A 19783-nucleotide genomic window follows, 5' to 3' on the forward strand; every position below is an offset into this window, starting at 1 on the left:
TTGGATGTTTCAAACCTTTATCCCACTTTCTCTTTTTCTTGAACATTCTGGCTTTCCTCTCTCCCCGACTCTCAACATTTAAGCAGTTTCTGAATTCTTCTGGTTCTATTTCCACAATATCTTATATATACAACTCCTTCTTTCCACATTTTCCATACTCTACTCTTTGGGACCCTTATTCATGCTCTCAGCTGAAAAATTATTGTCCACACAATTGCCTCAGTTACTTTCTTAAAAATACATCTCTGGGCAGGCCATTTCCCTCCTCCAAAACCTTCAATGGCTCTCCAGTGCCTATAGGATAAAGAACAAAATCCTTAGCACAGTGTTTGAGTCCTCTTGCTTCTGCCCTTTACTTACCTTTCCAGTTTCTTCTTTCATTCTGTTAATCTCTGTGCCTAATGTCAAATCTCTGTTCCTAATGTACTTATAAAATTTCAACAAGTAGTTTTACAAGGTTTATTTCCTTTTGTTTGGGTGCTGAAGTTATATACTCATATTCAATTATGTTATTTAAGGCAAGGATATATTTTGACCTTCTCAAAGACCCTATAGCAAAGTGTTTACAATATAGTGGAGAGAGACCATGGGCTATGATTCACTGTGATGGTTGTTCTACCAATAGTTTTGGACAAAATGCTATGAAAACCCAGAGGAGAGAACAATTATTATGGCTTGGAAAGGTTCAGAATGAATTCACAGATGAAGCAATTGTCTGAAGTAGACTTTGAAGGATATAATTAGGATTTTTGCAGGGATAATAAATAAGTGAACATTCTAAGCCTCATATTCTATATTTCAATTCTAACACCTGTGAGCAGATCTCTTGTATGCCTCCTCCCTGTGTGGAGCAGTCCACATGTCCTGATTCGACTGAAACAAATGCTTCTCAGGTAGAATGTTTTATTTCTCAAGTCAGTCTAGTTTATCCAATAACTTCAACGTAGCCCTTCCGTTCTGGGGCTTAGTTGTGGATGAGCAATTCAACTATTCTTATCGTGGCATCCTTAACCTAAGTATTTCGCCATAATCCCCAGCAAAGCTGAGAATGAACCCTCAGTGTTTCTTTGACCACCCACTGACAAAGTCCAATGAAGCTCAGGTATTTCTTGGGATATTTGTATCAACACATCATAGCTGGGATGCATCACAATGCAAACATTTGGATGTCAGGACTGTGCCCTGCAACTGTCTAGCCTCCTTTAACCACTGAAGGGCACTGGGGTTGCAGCTGAGGAATATCAGCTATGGAGATAGTGGGCGGAGAAAAAAGAGGGATGTGTGTTGAATGGCATTCCTTCCTCTTCCTCTCTATCAGCTCACTAAGAAAGCAAAAGGATAATCTACCTGTTCAGAACTCTGGCAGAGAACCTATCACAATGCATGGTTTTGCTTATAAGTCATCTTCCCTGTCAGGCTGAGAGTTGACTTCTTATAATAACCTGTGTCATATCTTTATATTTCCTGCACCTACCATAGTTTTTGGAGCCCATTTATGGAAAGAGGGAAGAACGAATTTGCTTTATATAGAATTGGGTTATGGATCTTTCCCCCCCAGAAATCTTATGAAAGTTAAAGACTTTGTTCTAAGGTGCATGTAGGTGGGAAGCTTGCAAAAATTGGTATACACATTTATGGATATCACAGATGCCTTGAAACAAACCCATGGAACTCAGGTTAAAATGTCCTCAATTAAGAGAGAGGGTAATAAGAAATTATAAAATAATTTCTCATTCATATTCTTTTTGTTGTTGTTGTTAATCCTCACTTGAAGGTATTTTTTTTTTTCCCCATAGATTTTTAGAGAGAGTAGAAGGGAGGGAGGGAAAGAGAAACTATAATATTGATATGAGAGAGAGACATCGATTGGTTGCCTCCTGCATGCACCCAGACTGGGCTGGGGATTGAACCTGCAACCCAGGCACATGTCCTTGACCAGAAATCAAACCCTCAACCCTTCAATCCTTTGGTGCGAGGGCCGATGCTCTAAACATTGAGCAACAATGGCCAAGGCCCTCATTCATATTCTTGGTCAAACTAATATCACAGCTGAGGTGGGGCTACCACACTCAATAAATATTATGATTAGATGTGGAAAGAGCACCTTACAAACCTGAGGTGGCAGAATCAAGGCCAACGTGGAGAAGGACTTGTGTGCGGTTTACGCAAGTATAAACTGCCTACTGTTGGGATGACCTAGAGACACCTTCCTTCCTTTCTCGGTTCAGTGGGTCCAGGGCTTCCTATTTTCCCATTAAAATATCTCCTCCCTAATCCATCCTTTGAGTGTCTCTGGCATTTACCTCCTTTCTTACTGCGAAGTCCTCCAGATCCAAGCGGATTAGTATCTTATCTCAGGACTTGCAATTATTCTAGATCTTGAGAGACAGAAATGGTCTCTAAAAGACATCAGATGAGAACTCTGATTCAGACCAAGTTATAAAGTACAGGAGTGCTTCTTCAAAGTCATCAAAGAGATGACTGATGATCAGATACAGGCACTTAGTTTTTTTTGTCTGTTTGTTTGTTTTCCTACTTAATTGTATCTATATTGAATAAGGTATCATATATTTGTCCTCATCAGATACAGGTACTTGGAAAGACAGAAGGAAAGAGAATGTTCTAAACCCTATGGCAAAACTTATCAAACTAGTGTCTCCTTCAGAAATATTTGCTAGAACATGTTCTGAGGATAAAAATCGACACATAATCAAATAAGACTTTGGTTGTAATTTCAGCACCAATTTAGTCACTGCTGTTTCCCACCACTATCAATTCTCCACGATTACTGAATGCTCCCAAGGTGAGGCAAAGATCATTTTCAGGCTAAACTTTTTTTTTTTTCCTGTCCATGACTTAAATCTTTTGGAAATTTTCCTTTCAGATTTTGTGTTTGCTTAGCAGGTTCTTTACAATATATGTGTGACTAAAATTATTTTAATAGCCTTATCTGTATTGTAATGACAAAGATTCTGTAGCTCTTGTGACAACACATTCCTCTGCTGAGTTTATTTAATTTCTTTCCCTGGTTGATATTTGAACCTTTCATTTGGAGTGGATCCAGCAACACAATTCACTAAGTGCCTGAACAGGTCCAGGAGGGGTTAAAAAACACAACCACCGACATAAAAACTCCCCACCTATTGTGTAATCTACACAACCTTGTAGTTCAATCTGGGTTCTTGTGAAATTTTAATCGTAGCTTCAGGAATGTGATATGATGATGGGGAAACATTATAAAGAAATTCTACAAACTGCTAAATTTGCTTTATGTTTTGTTTCATAATCCTATTGTGATTTCCAGTGAGAGGAAATTTCCAAATTTTATGGCTCAAAGTGTTTTTTTTTAACGTGCACAGAGAAAGTTTTATGAGGGTATATGTTTGGGTGGTGGGGTGGTTTTTAAAATACAACATGAGACTATTTCAAATATAAAAGTTGAAGTAAGTGAGATATTAATTACTACAGAGGGAAATAATGTTGGAACCAAGAGTAGAATGTAATTTATTGAAGATACAATGATCAGAAGTTATTTAAAAAAAATTTTTTTTTATTGATTTCAGAGAGGAAGGGAGAGGGAGAGAGAGATAGTAATATCAATGATGAGAGAGAATCACGGATGGGCTGCCTCCCACACACTCCCCAGTGTGGATGGTGCCCACAAACTGGGCGTGTGCCCCTGACCTGGAATCGAACCTCGACCTCCTGATTTATAGGTCTATGATCAACCACCAAGCCACACCGGCTTGGCCAGATAGTTATTTTGGATAACCCTCAACATCATGTAAGTCATATCATATTTTGTAATCAGAGCTGAGCAAACACTGTTTACTGATTAATTCGTGTTTTTAGTCACTGAAATTTTAAGGACAAAATGAAAATCTAGGTCTTTATGCTATCACGAAACATGGCCATGAAATCTATCCATCTAAGCAGGTTTTTTTTGTTTGTCTTTTTAAATGTGTCTCTGTAAAAGGACATGGGGAAGGGGGTGGGGAAATCACTGAATTTTCAAATACATATTTAGGTGTAATCAGTGCTTGTTGCAGGGCCTGATGAGGTGGGGCCTGAGCCCAAAGAACCCCCTTCTAAGAGAATTCATTCCAGGTCAAGTCTGACTTTGGGAGATCCCTCTTTACTTTGCTCTTAATTAGGGGAAAATCTGATTAACTTATACAATAAAGCATTAGTACTAGGAAACAAAAAGAGGAAGAGGCCTTTCCAAATTCATGACTTCTTAATTAGGGTCAGACAGTATCTGGGGATTTCCTATACCCTAAGTTTGCCGAATGATTACATAGGTCTGGGGACAAGAAATGTGCTCAGGGTGATTCATCCAACTTTTTTTTTAGTATTGGGGTTCTGCCTTGCAATTTCCTCTTCTGGCATCATGTGTTGGCTAATGGAGTGGGTGGGTTTCTGATAGGTTTACTCCTACTCGGATTCAAAAGCCTTGGGTTAGGCCTTGGCCTCTTGGTCAATATGGGGTTTAAACCTTCCTCTCTCCAATGAGTGCATCTCTGACCAGTTAGGAAGGGACTTTCCTTGAGAATTATTACACAGCTTACCGGGGGATGGATATTTGAAGGTAGCTTTCTGTGCTGTTTTGCCATCGTGGGGTGGCTCTGAAAAGCTTTCTTACCTCTGAGAGGAGAAAAATGTTGATAGGGTTGACTAATGACTACGCAGAGACATAATTGGGCAACCCGAATCAGATGTTCAGATAGAAAGACGGGTAGACTGTGATGACACAAGTCTAAATTCTAGGTCTGCAGGTAAAGCTTTGCAAAGGGCCTCACCCCAGAAACACCTGCATTGGGAGAGTGTCTCTCCCATCCCCAGCACCCCAAGTCCAGATGAATTGCCTACCTTCCAGGGAAAAGGCGCCCTCTCTTTCTTTCTCTCTCTCTTTCTCTCTCTCTCTCTCTCTCTCTCTCTCTCTCTCTCTCTCTCTCTCTCTGATATAGATATATATCTTGACTATTTTTTTAATGATTTGTAACTATCAGTAAAGTATTAAAATAAAAAAAACTTTGCCCAGGTGTCTGCTGGCATCAATATTCTACACCAGATTAAAATTATTTCCCAACATGCATACCCTGCACTCCAATTGATAGCTTAATAGCTTGATTAAAAATTTCTCAGAAGTCTATTAGACTCAGGAAACGGTCTGCGGTGTAGGTGAGGATTTTCAGTTTTTGCAATGGAAACTTTTGGCCCCATGAACAGAATAGCAAAAACTCAATTAAATGTGCTCTTCCCCCATCCTTGCCTGGTCCTACAGTAAAAAACAAAATGAAAAAACTGCTTGGAAGAGTGGTGTTTAGGTATCCCCACACCCCTCTTTTCCCCCCTCTAAAACAGCCAGGTGGATTCATATGATCCCATTTTTTAAATTGTCTTCTCTCTCCCGCTCAGAATAAACCAGGTCACCCCAGCACAATCAGAAGTATCTTTGTTGTTGTTGTTGTTATTGTGTGTGCATGTATGCATGTGTTTTAATTTTCAGCCTCTAAGGCGGTTGGGCGGGATGGGGTAGGCCGGGAAGGCCAAGAGAAGGTGTCAAGGCACTTTCATTAAAAACAACCAACACCTTGAGGTTTTTTAGAATTAGGATCTGCCATTTCCTTAATTAAGAAACGAATGTGACAGTCCTTGGGCCAATTAATTTAGACAATGCTATGAACCCCAGAGGGTCTGGTGACTGTCCAAGCGACGAACACTCCATTCCCTGGCGGGGACCCCAAGCCACCGCCCCAGCCAACGCCAGCTCTGGAGTCCTTTGGCTCTTGGGCTGCGCAGGCACCTCGGCTCCCTAGGTCTGTCTCTAGCGCTGCTCTGCTTGGTGTTGCACCGGCTGCCTCAGGCTCGCTGCCACCAGGCGCGGACACCTCCCAGCCTCCCTCTCCCCGTCCCTCCCTCCCTCCCTCCCAGCCGGCGGGACCTATTCCGGGCCGGGGAACAGCAGCCCGGGCGGCAGCCCGGCGGCAGGAAGCGAGGCCCTTGTTGATGCTGTTCCACGGCGCGCCTCCCCACCCTCCGCTGGGCCCGCCCGTCGCGGCTCTTCCCCTCTGTAGCGCTCCCCCCCCCAAACCTCCGCCTCCGCGCCTGCGCAGTGGCCCACGGGGGGCGGAGCTCAGATTCCTGTCAGCGGGCAGCGGCGGCGGCAGCAGCGGCAGCGGCGGCGACGGCGGCGGCGTCCGTCAGTTTTCTCTGAAGAGCCACCGCCACACGGACCCGTTGGCTCTTCCCCCTCCTCCCTCTCCCCGCCCTGACTGAACCCCTTTCCTGGCTCTCCGGCACGGAGTCCCTGTGGAGTGTTTCCCCTCCACACCCTGACGCAGTTTCCTCGCTCCTCGGCCCGCTTGGAACTCCCTGCCCTCGAGGAGGCGGCGGCAGCGGCGGCAGCGGCAGCGGCGGCAGCTGCCCTCGCCTCGCCGCCCCCGGTTCGGTGCCCGCGGTCCCGGAGAGGAGGTGCCGCCGCCACCCCCGCTCCCCCCGCTCCCCTCCCGCTGCCCTCGGGCCGGGCTGGGTCGAGCTGCGATGCCCTCGGACTTCATCTCATTGCTCAGCGCGGACCTAGACCTGGAGTCGCCCAAGTCCCTGTACTCGCGAGGTGAGCGGGGTGGAGGGGCCGGGCGTGGGGGCGGGGAGGCGGCCCTGGGGGGTCCCGAGGGTCCCCGTCCGTCCGTCCGAGGGGCCGCCCGCCGAGCCCGGGGCCGGCCGGGGTGGCCTGACCTGGGGAAGGGGGGGGGGGAGGTGGCGGGGAGCGTCCGATGGGGCCGGAGACGTTGGAAGCGGCGGCGGCGGCGGGGAGGAGTGGCGGCCCCTCCCCCGCGGAGCCGCTGGCCGCCGGCCGCTCCGGGCCCCAGAGCCGGCGGCCCCCCAGGTCTCCGCTGCGAGCGTCCGTCCCTCTGCCCGTCCTGCCTGCCCGACGCACTCACTCCCGGGGCGGGCAGCGCCGGCCTCCTCCCCCCCTCCCTCTCCCCCTCCGCTCGGGGATCACCCCGGACCGGGCCCCGCGGCGCTGGGGCCGCCGTGATGCGTGGGGCCCGGCTCCCCTTCCAGGACCATCCATCCCTCCGCCCCGGCCAAGTTGCCCCCCCCACACAGGCGGCGGCGGGGCCTGGAGCCGGTGCTGGGCAGGGTCACCATTTTCTCCCCCCGCCCCTCCAGGTTGTTTGTGCATCGCCGTTTTTGTTTTTGTTTGTTGTTGTTGTTGTTGTTTTTACCCCCTTCTCTCGCCCCGGCCTAGTCCGCTCCCTCCCCTCGCTGGGCTGGGACGGCCCCCCGCGGCCCGGCGCTGTGCCTTCCCTCGTCACGTTGCTGGAAGGGACCCGGGTTCGTCAGTCTCCTCTCGCTTTCCGCCTCTGTGGCATCCTCATGGCTTACTTGTCCCCCCTTCTTTTGCACAAATAGGGGTGCTCTCTCTCTTTCTCTATCTCCCCCTCTTTCTATGAGTTTTATTCCTCTCCTGTCCCAGAGGTGCCCCAGCTCAGGCATAGGCGCTACTGTCCTTTGAGAATTTTCTATTTCGTTGCCGTTCCAAGGGCTCGGTGGTGCCGGGAGGGGGGCCATTGGACTGAGATTTCCATTTAAAAACTCATTTTTTTTTGGCTAAAGCCTGAAGGGGGTTCAGAGGGTCTAAGATATTAAATACTTTAGCTCATCTCCACGGGGGTTTAAATTCCTATACTGGACACCACAAGAATGTGTTAGAACAGGTTCCCTGCACAAGAGGCATCAAACCAAAATGCCCCCCCCCCCCACGGCATTCTTCATCGCTTTTTTATACCACGGGGGCGGGGGGGCAATAAAAAGACATAACTGGGTTAGTAATTATCGATCTCACCGTATTTAAAAAAATTGCGTGCCCTTATGAGCCTCCTTCCTGAGAAATTCAGCGTTTCTTCCCACTGAGGTTTTGGTTTGATGTATTCTTCTGCTGATTTCACCCCTTCCAGGGAGGGGTACCTGGGCGTGTGCACGCACATTAGTGTCTTTACATTGTTTAAGCGAATCGGAGTGAGATGGTGCACTCCGGAAGGTATTGGACTTGGTAGACTGACGATTGAATTTGTACACAGAGTCCTACTTAGTAACTATAACTATTGTCTGTTGCTGTGATGACTTTGGTTGGCAGTTACCATCCTGAAAAGTGTTTTTTGGGCAGTGTTACCTGAAGGCGTTTGAAACTGTAGCTTTGAGTGTCTGAAGGCATTACCAAGAGATGATTCTTAGAGTAGGTACAGTTGGGCACTGAATAAAGTCAAGGCATTAACACTAATTTGTACGGTAATCGTCAGATAATTTTCTATGGATCACATGTTTTATGAAAATCTAAGTTTAGCATAGAGACCACTATAGACGCAATTCAGCCTTCTTTCATCTACAATAAATTCACAAATACGGGCTTTAGCTCTTAAAAGTACATGGCAGTTATATAAGAGATGTATGCTATCCTTGGCATATTTTTTTTTCTTCAATCATTCAGCATAAAAAGTACTTAATGCTTTTTGTGTTTTTCAGATTCTCTGAAGTTACACCCATCCCAGAATTTTCATAGAGCTGGACTATTGGAAGGTCAGCAGAATGCCATTTTAAAGCATATTGTGTGAGTATGCAAAGGCTTTCTCTGAAATGGAGTTTAAAGGAGAAAGTGTGAAACTTTGCAAACTCATACAATGTAGTTTTCTCCTAAAGAGCCTGATCCTTCTTTTAGAGCAGCTGAATGTTTCAGTGGATTTTGTTCCTGTGTTTGATGTGATTGTTAGCTATTATATCTGCTTTGAGGGGCCTTGAACTCCTTTTTATTCCCCCAGCACCCGACACACAAAATCATTAAAAATTACTATGTGTTGGGTGTTATACCTTAGAATTCCAGATATTAATAAATAGCTTTTTACAAATAAACTGAATATGAAAAAGCTCAAACAAGATCATGAATACAACTGAGTGACACCAGATACATACATAGTTTGAAAATTCACAACTTTTATATGCTAAGTATTTCAAAACGATATATTATTTATTACAAAAGCATTGATGTCATTACTATTGCATTATTTTTAAAGATGAGGAAAGCCAAGTAATAGAGATGATGATTAAACTATGTTTAGAAGAAAGGGTTTTAGAACATTCTGGAAACACTAATAGACTATGTAGAATAATTCAAACAACTGCCCAATTACTTCAGAAAACTTTAAGCAATTTAAGACAAAAAAAGGTTCTATTTATGTTGTTTTTATAGTTTTTGAAGTGATTTCACATATATTTTCTTTGACTCTTATAATCCTAGAATTGGACTGTAAGGATATTCATTTCCCCATTGTAAAGATGAGTAACCTAAGACTGAAATTAAAAGACTTGGGGAGGCAGGGGAAATCATACAGTAGCAGAAATCATTCTTTTTATATTTTAGTTGGTGCTCTTTACTCAAAGCCAAGCTACCATTATACAATATATATGTAACCGTGCCCTTTGGGGTGGGGGTCAAATTCTTAAACATTTTGTAGCCCACTTAAAAAAGGCCCTAAATATTTAAGTTTGACTTAAGTGTAGGTGTTTGCTTTCTATATGGTAGTCTGGTATAATGGAGAAAAATATGAGTTTTGTAATTGAGCTTAAATTTGAATATCAGTTTTGACTATTTATTAGCTCTGTGACCTTGGCAAGTAATTTTATCTCTATAAACTTTAATAGTCTATTCATAAAAATGTATATAATCACTTAAATTTAGTGAGCTAATGTGTACGAAAATATTTATTGCATATAAAAGGTTCTCAAATTATTAATTATATTTTTAATTACAAGAAGCCCATAGATAAATATTAGTATGAAAATCAACTACACTATTAGATGAGGAATTATTAGTGTTTCTTAGTGAAGCAGATTTCTGGATTTTGTTCATATTGTTCAATTTGTGACCATGTTGTAGAGTCATGTTTGTATGTACAAACCCATCCATTCTCTGGGCAACAAACCAGAGAGTGTCATAGTGATGGAGATTAGACAGGAGAAAGATGAAAAAAAAAAAAAAGTTAATTATTTAAGCAAATATTTTTAACAGGTTGGTGGAAATGCAGACAACCATCTATTGTGTATATTTACATATTTGTACCTAAATACTTTAATTACTTTTTCATTTTGGTTGAGAGGCTACACAAATTTTTAAGACACCCTTTTACAGATGATATGTAAAATATATAAATATCAAGTTGTCATGTTCTTTCATATCTTTGATATAGGTTATCATAAGAAAATTGTTCGCTTCTGCAATGAAAGTATTTAATCTATGCAACCAATTTCTAGTTTTAACCTATTATTATGGACATTTTATAGAATACACAAAAGTAGAGATAATAAAATAATGAATCCTCAAATACCCATCACCAAGCTTTAACAGTTACTAATCAATGTCTACTCTTGTTCCTATTATCCTCTCTCCTTCCCCAAGCTATACCAGACATCATATCATTTCATACATGAGTACTTTTTCTTTTAGTCCAGGAAATGTGTTTCTAGTTTATTTTAGCAAAGTCTCTCATGTCTCCCCTGCTCCCTTTTTAAGATGTAGTAGAGCAGAAGGCTACTACTTCTAGTTTATAGTGTCATTTCTAATCTGTGTTAAAATTGTAGGCCATGTGGCCAGATTTGGGTTCAAAGCCTTGCTTCAACATTTGTATGTGCCTTTGGCTTAGTCACTTTCTTTATCTTTTTGTGCTTCAATTTTCTCATCTTTAAATGGGTACAACAGCCAAAACCGGTTTGGCTCAGTGGATAGAGAATTGGTCTGCGGACTGAAGGGTCCCAGGTTCTATTCCGGTCAAGGACATGTACCTTGGTTGCAGGCACATCCCCAGTAAGGGGGTGTGCAAGAGGCAGCTGATCGATGATTCTCTCTCATGGATGTTTCTTAACTCTCTATCCCTCTCCCTTCTTCTCTGTAAAAAATCAACAAAATATATTTTTTTAAAAATGGGTACAACAATAGTATTTTCATCAAGGTTGTTGTTGAGGCAAATTTATGTAAAGCATTTAACCCAGCATATACCGTTGTAAGTGCTCAATAAATGTTGGCTAAATTAAAACATTTTAAACATCAATTATCTATATAGTGCATACTTTTTCCAAATTTAAGTTCTTTCTTTAGGAAAATCAGATTGGAAACTGCAATTGGGTGTTATTAAGCTTTAAAAATAGGTTTAAAATTTCTTTACCATTTAATTAAATTTGCATTTATCCTCCATATGAATGCTGGTCTTTCTTTTTTTTCTAAAATATATTCTCAGTGATTTCAAAGAAGAAGAGAGAGGAGGAGAGAGATAGAAACATCAATGATGAGAGAGAATCACTGATCAACTGCCTCCTGCAAGCCCCCCACCAGGGACCCAAGCCTGCAACCCAGGCATGTGCCCTTGACTGGAATCGAACCTGGGACCTCTCTATCCACTGTGCCAAACCAGCCAGGGCAATGCTAGTCTTTCTTACTACTATCTTTTTTTTCTTAAAGATAAATTTCTAAAAATTAAGGCATAGTTGACATATAACATTGTGTTGGTTTAAGATGTACATTGCAATGATTAAATCTTTGTATATATTGGAAAATGATCACCACAATGTCTAGTTAACTAAGTCACCATGCATAGTTATGCTACTACTTTTTAAAAAATATATTTTATTGATTTTTTTACAGAGGAAGAGAGAGGGATAGAGTCAGAAACATCGATGAGAGAGAAACATCGACCAGCTGTCTCTTGCACACCCCCTACCGGGGATGTGCCTGCAACCAGTGTACATGCCCTTGACCGGAATCGAACCTGGGACCTTTCAGTCCGCAGACCAACGCTCTACTGCTGAGCCAAACCGGCTTCGGCTGCTACTACTTTTTAAATTTAATTTGGTAATTGCCTGACAGTGGGAAAAGGAAAGTCTAGCTATTTTTTAAAATATGTTTTTTACTGATTTTTAGGGTGAGAGGAAGGGAGAGGGATAGAGAGATAGAAACATGTATCGGTCGAGCCCCAAAACCTGCATGTGCCTGACTGGGAATCAAACCAATGTGACCTCTTGTTCTTGGGTCAACACTCAATCACTGAGCTACACTGGCAGGGCAGAAGTCTAGCTATTTAATGCAATCATAGCCATTAAAATAATGTTTCTGATGACCCCATAATTATGCATGAAACTTTTAATAAAGTAAGTAAATAAAATATACTTTTGCAAGAATTTTATAAATAATTTAAAAAATATATTGGACAAAAGTACATGTTTTTATTTTTTTATTCTATTTTTGCATTTTCCCTAAACCTTTAAAGAAGATTATTTATACATATTTAAAAAAAAGAAGATGAGCCCTGACCGGTTTGATTCAGTGGATAGAGCATCGGACTTTGAACACAAGGGTCCCAGGTTTGACACTGGTCAAGAGCATGTACCTTGCGCCGAAACCGGTTTGGCTCAGTGGATAGAGCGTCGGCCTGTGGACTGAAAGGTCTCAGGTTTGATTCCGGTCAAGGGCATGTACATTGGTTGCGGGCACATCCCCAGTAGGGGTTGTGCAGGAGGGAGCTGGTCGATGTTTCTCTCTCATCGATGTTTCTAGCTCTCTACCCCTCTCTCTTCCTCTCTAAAAAAATCAATAAAATATATATTAAAAAAAGAGCATGTACCTTGGTTGCGGGCACATACCCAGTGGGGAGTGTGCAGGAGGCAACTGATCAATCTTTCTCTCTCCTCGATATTTCTAACTCTCTATCCCTCTCCTTGCCTCTCTGTGGAAAATCAATAAAAAATATATATATGTTTTTAAAAAAGAAGATGATTTACAGTTATGTTGTTCAGATTTGAAGGCTGGGATTCTTCTTTGGAGAGCTTAGACAAAAAGTTCAATTACAGAGACGAAGGTACCATTTCTTACATTTTCTGTATTGAAAAATATTTATTATGACATGTATTGTTTGTCATAAAAAACAGATAAAAATTTAAGTGGAAGTATACAAATAAGATTAAGTAAGAGGTCATTCTAGAAATATAGAGATGTAAGATACAATGGTAAAAAATGAGGTAAAACAAGAAAAATAAGCAAATTGGAAAAAATCAAATAATAAAAATGGGTTAAAAATTAAAAATATTTTTAATAGCATGAATTAGATTACATGATGGATCAAATTAGCTGGTTAAATAAGAACTAAACACCAATATGATACATCCTGGTATGAATTATACATCTAAGATTGGAAAAATTAAAAAGAAATATAAAATATTACAGTGAGTTAAGGGAAAATAAACTTTTTTTTTTTTTTACTACTTGTTACTATTTGATATAGTATAATGCATAATTATGCTTTATAGTTCACAAATGAAAATACTTTTTAAAAAAACATTTTAAAAATATATTTTCAGAGAGGAAAGGAGAGGAAGAGATAGAAATATCAATGATGAGAGGGAACCATTGATTGGCTGCCTCCTGCATGTAGGACCGAGCCTGTAATAGTAGCAGTGTGTTACTGACTTTAAGGAATATTTCTGAATTGCCATTAGATTTATTTCTTTTCCTAGGATCTGTGTTAGTAAGGTAGTTAGGCCAATAACTTTCTTACATGTGAAATGTATGATGATATCTTATTGGAAAGGATTTTTTAAAAATTTAGCATTAAACATAATCTGTTGGATTTTTTTCTTCTTTAGTATCTATTAATCTATTGATGTATACCTAATAAACTAAAAGTATTATTATTGAAATTATTATGAAAATGAAATTCAAACATGTGACAAAAATCATACCTAGTTCATCCCAACATGCATAATTTTGGATATATGGCTGCAGAACTGGGCTTTTTTTCTTTTAAAAATATGATTATATTAATTTTTGGAAAGAAAGAAGGGAGAGGGAAAGAGAGGAACACTGATGTGGCTGCCTCTTGCATGCACCCTATTGGGTACTGAGCCTGCAACCTGGGCATGTGCCCTGACTGGGAATTGAACCTGTGACCTCTCTGTGCAGAGGTGCTCAACCAACTGAGCCACACCGGCCAGGACCATCCCAACTTTTTGCTTTTAGGGTCTATCTCTCTGATTTCCTACTGTTTGTTTTTGTGTTTCTTTCTACTAGTAAACGCTGCTTTCATAATTTCTCTTCAATCCTAGAATTCTACTTTTTATTACATTAAGAGGGTAGAAATTGATGCTTAATCAGTTGGTTCTTGGTCTGCTCTTATTGATTCTTGACTATACTGTAATTATTCCAGGAGTCCCCTAAAACTTGAAAATGGTAGTACAAAAAGACATTTCTTATTATAATCAATGTAATATAAAGGGTGGGGCAAAAGTAGGTTTATAATTGTATGGAAAATAATATAATGACTAGTAAATAATAATACAATAATAAACTGTTTATTTGCCCCACCTTGTATAAAATGTCACTTTTGTTAAAAAAAAAAAAAGTTAACTCATCAGATTTTCTATTAAGAATTAACAGGTAGTTAGAAAAAAAAGATCGAATTCGAATCAGTTGGGCCCGATTATATAGTGATAGAGGATAGTCTTGTTTGCTTTAGAGAGATAAAAGGCATTCTCTAATAGAAATGTTACCTATTAAATTTATTGCCTTGTTGCTAAAATTTTATTTCAGGTTATGTAAAAGAGATTCATGTCCCTTTTATTTGCCGTTTTAATAAAAAGGCTATAAAAGTTATAATAAAAGATATAACAAGGATATAATACACTAATTGTAAACATATACTTGAATGAAAAGGTAGATATTTTCTTTATGGATTAACTACAGATAATGATTTCTGCTTCTAAATATAAAAAAACCTGATGTTGTGTTAAGGATCTGTATTTTTGATTATTTGAAGATGTGATTTTCAGTTTTTTTATTTATAACTAGAGTACTTTTGTTTATAATCTTCGTTGCACGAAGATTCACGCAATAGGCCTTCTTTCCCCATGGCTGCTGACACCGGTTTTCCTCCAGCACCCTGGACCCAGGCCTTCACTCTGGCCTGAGCCTTCAATGTTCACTCTATCCAGAGCCTTCAGTCTTCTCTGCTCCGGCCGGAGCGCTTCTCCTGTAGCTCCCTCTGACCCCTGCTCCCCCCCTCGTAGCAAGTGTTATCATCTTTGTTGGGTTAATTTGCATACCCACTCCTGATTGGCTGGTGGGCATCACAAAGGTATGGTCAGTTTGCATATTTCTCTTTTATTAGTGTAGTAACTATTGAAAAAGACTTTTTTCTCTTCTATTTCTTTAAAAGAATAATTTTTTATTGTTGAAAGTATTACATGTTCCCCTTCTTCCCCCCCCCCCCCCCCTTCATTGACCTCCTCCAGCCCACTCCAGGCCCCCTCCAGTGCACCTCAGGCCCTCACCGCCCCATTGTCTGTGTCCATGAGCCATGCATATATGCATATAAGGTTCTTGGTTGATTACCTCCCACCCTCCCACCCTCCCCCGCCTTCCCTCCAAGATTCCGCACTCTATTCTTTGCTTCCATGTCTCTGGATCCACTCCGTTCATCAGTTTGTTACTTCAGATTACACATATGAGTGAGATCACATGATACTTGTCTTTATCTGACTGACTTATTTCACTTTCTTGCTTCTATTTTTAATACAGTAGTCCCACCTTATCCATGGCTTTGCTTTCTGGGTTTAGTTACTGTAGTCAGCCACAGTCTGAAAATATTAAATGGAAAATTGTATATAATAATTTATATGATCGTTTATATACAACATATAAATTCTTAATATATTTTGAGAGAGATCATGTCCACATCTCTTTTATTACAATATATTGTTATAATCATTCTATTTTATTTTAGTTATTGTGGTTGATCTCTTATTGTTTCTAACTTTAAATTAAACTTTCTCATAAGTAAGCATGTAATAGTAATAGGTTGTGTTTGGTATTATCTGAGGTCTCAGGCATCCACTAGGGGTCTTGGAACATATCCCTCTTGGAAAAGGGAGGAATACTGTATTTACTTGAATGTTTATTGTGTCTTTCTCATTCAGAAACGTTACAGTTAGCCTTTTAGTACATTTGGTACTTGGTTTTGAAGGTAAGGCAAGAACAGAAAAGTTTCTAATAGTTAAGTTGTTGATTATTCTTATCTTTATAGATTTACCTTTAGTTTAAAAAATCTGCTTAAAGCAACCTTTGTAGGACATTTTAAAAGAAGCAATGTTGGTAAAGAGAAGAAAGAATAATAAATTCATTGTTGTTGCAATTGAAAACATTTTTGAGCAGGTATGCGTATCAGCATTTTATAGATGTTTTTCACATTTTATTTTCCGAAAAATCTTATGAGATAGTATCGGTATCCCTACTTCATAAATGAGCAAACAAGAGATTTACTTCCCAAGGTCATATTGCTAGTGGAGAAGGCTGGAATTTGAAACCTGACAAATTTATCCCAGAATTTTTAGTTTATCCTGACTTTCTTACATATTATACAAACAATTTATAATTGGCATTTACACTTTGGGCCCACTGTTTAGATGATGTAAAAGGAGTACTTTAAATAGGATTCTTTAGCTTCTATAAAGTAATGTGAGAAATTCTATAAGCCACAATAAAAATTAGTGAAGAATATGGTGATGACCCTTTGGGAGAATATTTTAACACTCAAAATTAGCAAATCATTGCCTAACTTGATGGATTTTAGCTGAAGCACATCATTGGTTGAACCGTCTCTGTCTTGACTAATAATGGCACTCAGAAATAAAATTAGGGCAAGGGTAAGCCATAACCTAAGGAGAATTATTTTAGAAATGGAGGATGCCATGGGGCTCTGATTTATTTTTATTTTTTAAAACATTTTTATTGACTTCAGAGAGGAAGGGAGAGGAAGAGAGAGAGAGAAGCATCAAATGCCTCCTGCATACCCTGCACTGACTGGGAATTGAACCATGATCTCCTGGTTCATAGGTTGACACTCAACCATTGAGCCATGCCAGCTGGGCAGAGCTCTGATTTTTTTGGCAGTAATTTTACGAAACATAGTAATCATTTTAACTTATTTCTGCTGGTATATTTCCGAGTTTGAGAAGAAATGAGCAGCAGAAAAAACAGTAATAATAGAGCCTCAAGGGTTGGTTTTATTTCTTGATATGGTTGGTCTTTGCTTCTGAACTTTCTGGAAATACTGTGTTAGGTATCTAAAAAGAATTTTAATTCTAGTTTGACCTTGAGACCTTGTAGAAATTTGTGTAAGCATTCCTTTTCTTTGTCAAAGGCATTGTCTGTCTTGCTTAACTTAAAGAGTTTTGAGGAAGAACAACTGAAATAATGTTAAAGGACTTTTAAAACTACGAAATGCTATATGAATAGCAATATTTAGCATAGGGCCTTATTAATTTGCTTTGGTTTTTCTTTTTATTGTCTTTTCTCTCTCCCAACTCTCCTCCCAAACCCCCCGACCTTTTTAAAAAAAATCTCCTTCTATGTATGTCTTAATTTTCTCATGGTACTCTGTTGCTTGTTGGTTTTGCTGTTACGACTTCTGTCTTCTCTTTATCTTCTTTTTTTCAAAACAAACAAACCATCTTTATAGAGGTATAGAATTATACCCATTTTAAGTGATCCTTGAATTTTTAACAAGTACATACATTTGTGTAATTACAAGATACACACAAGATACAGAATGTTTCAGTCACCCCATAAGGCTACTTCTTGCTTTTTGTAGTCAATTGTGCCCACTCCAGCCTCTCAGGCAAATATTGGCCTGTTTTTCTTATCTTAGATTAGTTTTGCCTTTTTTAGAATTTCATATAAATGTATTTATACAGTGGATACTCTTTTAATTTTTATTGTTCAAGTACTATAACTTTCAAAAAAGGAAAGATATTTTATAAAGGACAAAAGGTAACAAGACCTTTTTTATTCTCATATATTTTTGTATTTTACAATGTAGCCAAATGTCTATTTAAGATTTTGCCCATTTTTAAATTGGATTATTTGTCTTTTTATTGTTGAGTTGTATGAGTTCTTTATATATTTTATATACAGGTCCCCTATCAGATATATGATTTGCAGAAATTTTCTCCAAATATGTGGATTGTCCTTTCACTTTCTTGGTATTTTCTTTTTTTTTTTTTAATTTATCTTTATTGTTGAAAGTATTACAGATGTCCCTTTTGTTTTCCCCATTGATCCCTTCCATCCCGTCTTGGTATTGTCTTTTGATACACATTTTTAAAATTTTGTTGAAATCCATGTTTTCTAGTTTTGTTGTTGCATTGCTCATGCTTTGTGTCATATTTAAGAAACCATTGCTTAAAATCTGAGGTCATGAAGATTTATATGTATGGTGGGTTTTTTTGTTTTGTTTTGTTTTTATTAATCATCACCCAAGGATATTTTTCCATTTATTTTTATGGAGAGTGGAAGAGAGAGGGAAAGACAGAAACATCAATGTGAGAGAAAAACATCAATTGGTTGCCTCTTGTAGAAGCTCTGACCAGGGCCAGGCTCCTAGGGAGGAGCCTGCAACCAAGGTACATGCCCTTGACCAGAATCGAACCTGGCACCATTTGGTTCACATGCCAACACTATTGACTTAGCAAACTGGCTAGAACTGTGTGTTTTCTTCTAAAAGTTTTAGTCTGGGCTCTTACACTTAGGTCTTTGATCATTTTGAATTAATTTTTGAAGGTAGGGACTCAAACTTAATTCTTTTGCATGTAGATATCCATTTGCCCTAATATTATTTGTTGAAAATACTTGTTTCCCACTTAATAGTCTTGGTACCCATGTTGAAAAATCAATTGGCCATAGATATATAGGTTTATTTATGGATTCTAAATTCTTTTTCATTCATCTTTATGTTCATCCTTATAGCAGTATCATACTGTCTTGATTACTATAACTTTGAAATAAGTTTTGAAATTGGGAAAGATGAGTCCTTCAACTTTGTTCTTCACTTAAAAGATTGTGTGGCATGGGGTAGGGGAAGGGCTGGGAGAGGTCAATGGGGGAAAAAGGAGACTTATGTAATATGTTAATCAATAAAGAATTTAAATTTAGAAAAAAAGATTATTGCCCAGCTGGTGTGGCTCAGTAGTTGAGCATTGACCTATGAACCAGGAGGTCACAGTTCAGTTCCTGGTCAGAGCACATGCCCAGGTTGTGGGTTCGATCCCCAGAGTGGGATTCTCTCATCATTGATGTTTCCACCTCTCTCTCTCTCTCTCTCTCTCTCTCTCTCTCTCTCTCTCTCTTCTGAAATCAATAAAATTACTTAAAAAAAAGATTATTGTGGCTATTCAGAGTCCCTTAAATTTCCATTTGAATTTAGGATCAGCTTCTCAATTTCTTCAAACAAAAAGTGATCTGTGATTTTAGTAGGGATTGCATTGACTTGATGTGTTAGTTTGAAGAGTATTGCCATCTTAATAATACTGAATATCCCTGTCTATGAGCATGAGATGTCTTCCTTTTATTTGAGTCTTCTTTAATTTCTTTCAAACATGTTTTATAGTTTTCAGACTATAAATGTTACACTTGTTTTTAAAATATTTATTGTAAAGTATTTTATTTTTTTTTTTAAATCATTGTTTTAAGTGGTAATAAAGTTATGGAAATAATTTGATAGGTCTCTCAAAACTTAGGAGAGCTTTAATTTTGAAATCATAGATTATGTATATATTCAGGAAAAGAGACTCAAATCATGATAAGGTAATTAACTATAAAATATCAGCCACAGAATTAAAGCTGCAATTAACCATAAAAAACATTTAGTGAAATCGGTTTTGTTTTAAAATTTATACTAGCTGGTGA

General features: G+C 39.4%; 1 protein-coding gene across 9 annotated transcripts in view; it reads left to right on the plus strand.

The window, feature by feature from the left end:
* Positions 1-6122: 6122 nt before the first annotated feature.
* Positions 6123-19783, plus strand: part of NFAT5 (nuclear factor of activated T cells 5) — a 95313-nt gene continuing 81652 nt past the window's right edge. For 4 of the 9 annotated variants that reach the window (XM_084861001.1, XM_084860995.1, XM_084860996.1 and 1 more), the window contains exons 1-2: positions 6142-6616; positions 8530-8583. Coding sequence is in view for 5 of the 9 variants with exons in the window: in XM_084860995.1 (XP_084717121.1) it covers positions 6544-6616; positions 8530-8583 (127 nt within the window). In the remaining 4 variants the exon portion in view is untranslated. The other 5 variants (XM_084860997.1, XM_084860998.1, XM_084861003.1 and 2 more) reach the window with 4 other exon arrangements.

The sequence above is a fragment of the Pipistrellus hanaki genome (genome assembly GCF_964339955.1).
Source record: "Pipistrellus hanaki genome assembly, chromosome: 15".
NCBI lineage: Eukaryota > Metazoa > Chordata > Mammalia > Chiroptera > Vespertilionidae > Pipistrellus > Pipistrellus hanaki.